Source organism: Squalius cephalus (genome assembly GCF_949319135.1).
Source record: "Squalius cephalus genome assembly, chromosome: 3".
In the NCBI taxonomy this organism is placed as follows: domain Eukaryota; kingdom Metazoa; phylum Chordata; class Actinopteri; order Cypriniformes; family Leuciscidae; genus Squalius; species Squalius cephalus.
In genome coordinates, this window is record NC_137124.1 from 2,154,392 (window position 1) to 2,157,674 (window position 3,283).

A 3,283-nucleotide genomic window follows, 5' to 3' on the forward strand; every position below is an offset into this window, starting at 1 on the left:
AAACTCCCCTACTAGAATGCCATTAATGATATGCTGAAGCCCGCCGGCACGTTGATCTGATTGGTTAAGGTAGTTTGTGACGTCAGAAACACCAGCGATTTCAAAGCGTGTTTTTGAGACTGTCTTTGGTTCACTGCAGTTTTAAGGAGAAAATACTCAGCAATGCTGTCGACTTATGAATTTACACATGCTTTGTCTTAAAGCATATTAAAAACACCACATAGACACATAAACAACATTAAAAGCTGGATTGTCACCACAGGGGGAGGAGTTTAAATAAAGACGTGATGTTCCCTGTGGTTCACTTATATGTTTATTATGCCTTAAGTGGGTTTTTCGTTACATTCCTCCACCTTGAACCTTCTCAAGCGTCTTCGTTCGGGATATGAGTGGGTTTTGGTCTCGTCTCGTGTGATCGGAAAACCATCTCCGTTCTCTCCAATGGCCCATTTTTGCCGCTCTTTTCCATCGCTTCTTTCTGCTTGCGGCGTTCGTCGACTCTCTACACGAGATCTGAGATCCGTACGTTGCCGTAATTGCTCTTTTTCTGTGATTGTTTTGAATACATCAGTTTCTTTCTCTCCATGTTTGGTTGCTGATCTTCGTTGACCGTCCTGAGTCTTTCTATTCCTTTGGTTTTCAGCTGTGTTCGGCCTTTTATCGTCGCTCGTTCTCTCGTCGAGCGCCATGATCTTTTCCTGCTTCCGTCTTCTACGTCGTCTCTTCTGTTTTTTGTTCCGTTTTACGTTCTTTTCCTCGGACGTCTCCTTTACGTTTTTCTGTGTCGTCACTGTATTATTTATCGTTCCCTGCTGAGAATCGTTGGGAATGTCCGTATCCATGTTTCTCTTTTCCATTGTGCTTCCAGTTGTCTCTGTTTTTTGTCTGGCCACCAAGTCTTCCTCTCCATCATGCTCAACGCCACCATTCGCAGGGGTTTTTGAATGTTTAATGGACTGCGCAAATGATGCATGATGGGATTTGTAGTTTTGAAGACTGAAGCACTCGGATTGGACGGTGGTTTCAAGTTCAGCGGGGTCGTACAAAGTCTCGCTTTTTCCTCCTGAAGAGTTTCCAGATGGACCAAAGTCTTGGAAAGCCGAATTAATCGTTTCTTGGACCTGGACGCCTTGGGAACTTAATGTTTGAGATGCGTTCTGGCCGCCATTTTCCATCCCAGTTGGTGTGGAAATCCGAAATGATTTCTGCGTCATGTGATCTTGAAGATTTGAGCCATTATACTGGCTGAAGTCACGTTGTGGAGTCCAATGGGAGCATCCGGCGACTGGCTTGGGAATGCCGCTGGAAAGCAAATCCTGGGAATTTTCCTTAAGGACATCAGTGACGTTGTGATCTTCGGAGAGAAGAGAGGTGATGTAGTCCATGTCGAAACAAGCCTGAAAGAGAGAAAACACACTTTAAAATGAGAACGCCGACTCTTATAGATTAAGATAGATAGTATTGATCAGTGTTGGGGGAAACTCATTACAAGTAACTTGAGTCACGTAATCAGATTACTTTTTCAAGTAACTAGTAAAGTAATGCATTACTTTTAAAATTTACAACAAAACATCTGAGTTACTTTTTCAAATAAGTAATGCAAGTTACTTTGTTTTCCCATTTATTGACTGACAGCTCTCCCGTCCTCATGTTGAGACAAATCGAAGTGCAGAGGCATTGTGTGTGTGAGAGAGTGTGTGTGTGTGTGTGAACATGATGGTTATTGTAGTTCTAGACTAAATGTGAGCATTTACTCATCTCACTCACACAAAAAGATTCAATATTCCTCACAATGAATAAAATCAGTGAAATGCAGAATCAGAATACTTATGCAAACCTCCAATAACTAAATATGTTAAATTAAACATACATTTTTATGAATTTAATTTCACTTTATTGACCAATGTGCTTTCTTCTGACCTTCGATGATTCATCTAAACCATAAGCAAAAAATGACTATAGATTTAGAAGTGATAAAGTTTCTTCTCCTGCATCTCTTCTTCTGTTATCCAGAATAACAGCTGAAGGTTTGTTTGAGCGGCGCCCTCTACTGTACAGGAGTGAATCTGCATTTCCATCAGCCTGAGGATTATTATTTCACTTTTTGGTGTGAAAGGGTCTTTACATTTGCCCCAAAATATTACTTTTTTGTTATAAAAAAACAAGCCCAGCCCAGGTGGAAAAAAAGTAATTAAAGTTAACACATTAATTTTCTAAAAAAGTAACTAAGTAACGCAATTAGTGACTATTTCAGTGAGTAACGCAATACTGTGATGCATTACCTTTCAAAGTAACTTTCCCCAACACTGGTTTAGATCATTTAGAGAGGCTTTAGAATGTGAATTCATAGGGTTTGATTGACCTCGTTGGTAAATTCGCAGTGGTTTAACAGCTGGTTGAAGTACTGCGCACACACGTCCTCCTCGTCGGCTGCGGTGACCTCTGACCCATCGCTGACCTTTGACCCCAGAGCGTCCATGATCTGTGAGTATTCTGCCAGCGCGCTCTCGGCGAGATCTTCAGCCGGCCGCGCCTTTTTAGATCGTTTTCTTGTTTTCTTCACGTTACCTGCGCAAGTGACGAGGTTCATTGTTTACTATTTAACTCAGTCATAGATGAAGTTTAGGTTATAATGTTTTATCAGTCAGCATAAATAAAACATGAATTGTGAGCCAATATAATGAATCCTGACCTTTGGGAATCGACTGATCCTCATCGGCTCTGTTGGTGCTCTTGTTCTGTTCTTCCAACTCAATGAACCTACAGGAGTATAAACAAAAAACTCCAATTCCCGACATCAGTAAATTCCCAAAACCTCTTAAACACTCTTAAAACCCCTTGAACCCTCTTAAAACCTCTTGAACCCTCTTAAAACCTCTTAAAACCCCTTAAACCCTCTTAAAACATCTTAAACCCTCTTGAATCCTCTTAAACCCTCTTAAAACCTCTTAAAACCTCTTAAACCCTCTTAAAACCTCTTGAACCCTCTTAAACCCTCTTGAATCCTCTTGAATCCTCTAAAACCCCTCTTAAACCCTCTTAAAACCTCTTAAGCCCTCTTGAATCCTCTTAAACCCTCTTAAAACCTCTTAAGCCCTCTTGAATCCTCTTAAACCCACTTAAACCTTCTTAAACCCTCTTAAACCCTCTTGAATCCTCTTAAACCCACTTAAACCCTCTTAAACCCCTCTTAAACCCTCTTAAGCCCTCTTGAATCCTCTTAAACCCTCTTAAACCCCTCTTAAACCCCTCTTAAAACCTCTTAAACCCTCTTAAAACCTCT

At 40.8% G+C, this 3,283-nt stretch overlaps 1 protein-coding gene across 1 annotated transcript in view; it reads right to left on the reverse strand.

Moving 5' to 3' along the window:
- Positions 1-296: 296 nt before the first annotated feature.
- Positions 297-3,283, reverse strand: part of LOC307155313 (uncharacterized protein) — a 7,550-nt gene continuing 4,563 nt past the window's right edge. The window contains exons 4-6 of the mRNA XM_079865910.1: positions 2,693-2,760; positions 2,363-2,568; positions 297-1,397 (exon numbers count right to left, since the gene is read on the reverse strand). Coding sequence (XP_079722036.1) covers positions 324-1,397; positions 2,363-2,568; positions 2,693-2,760 — 1,348 coding nt within the window. The 3' untranslated portion in view covers positions 297-323. The remainder of the gene's footprint in view (positions 1,398-2,362; positions 2,569-2,692; positions 2,761-3,283) is intronic.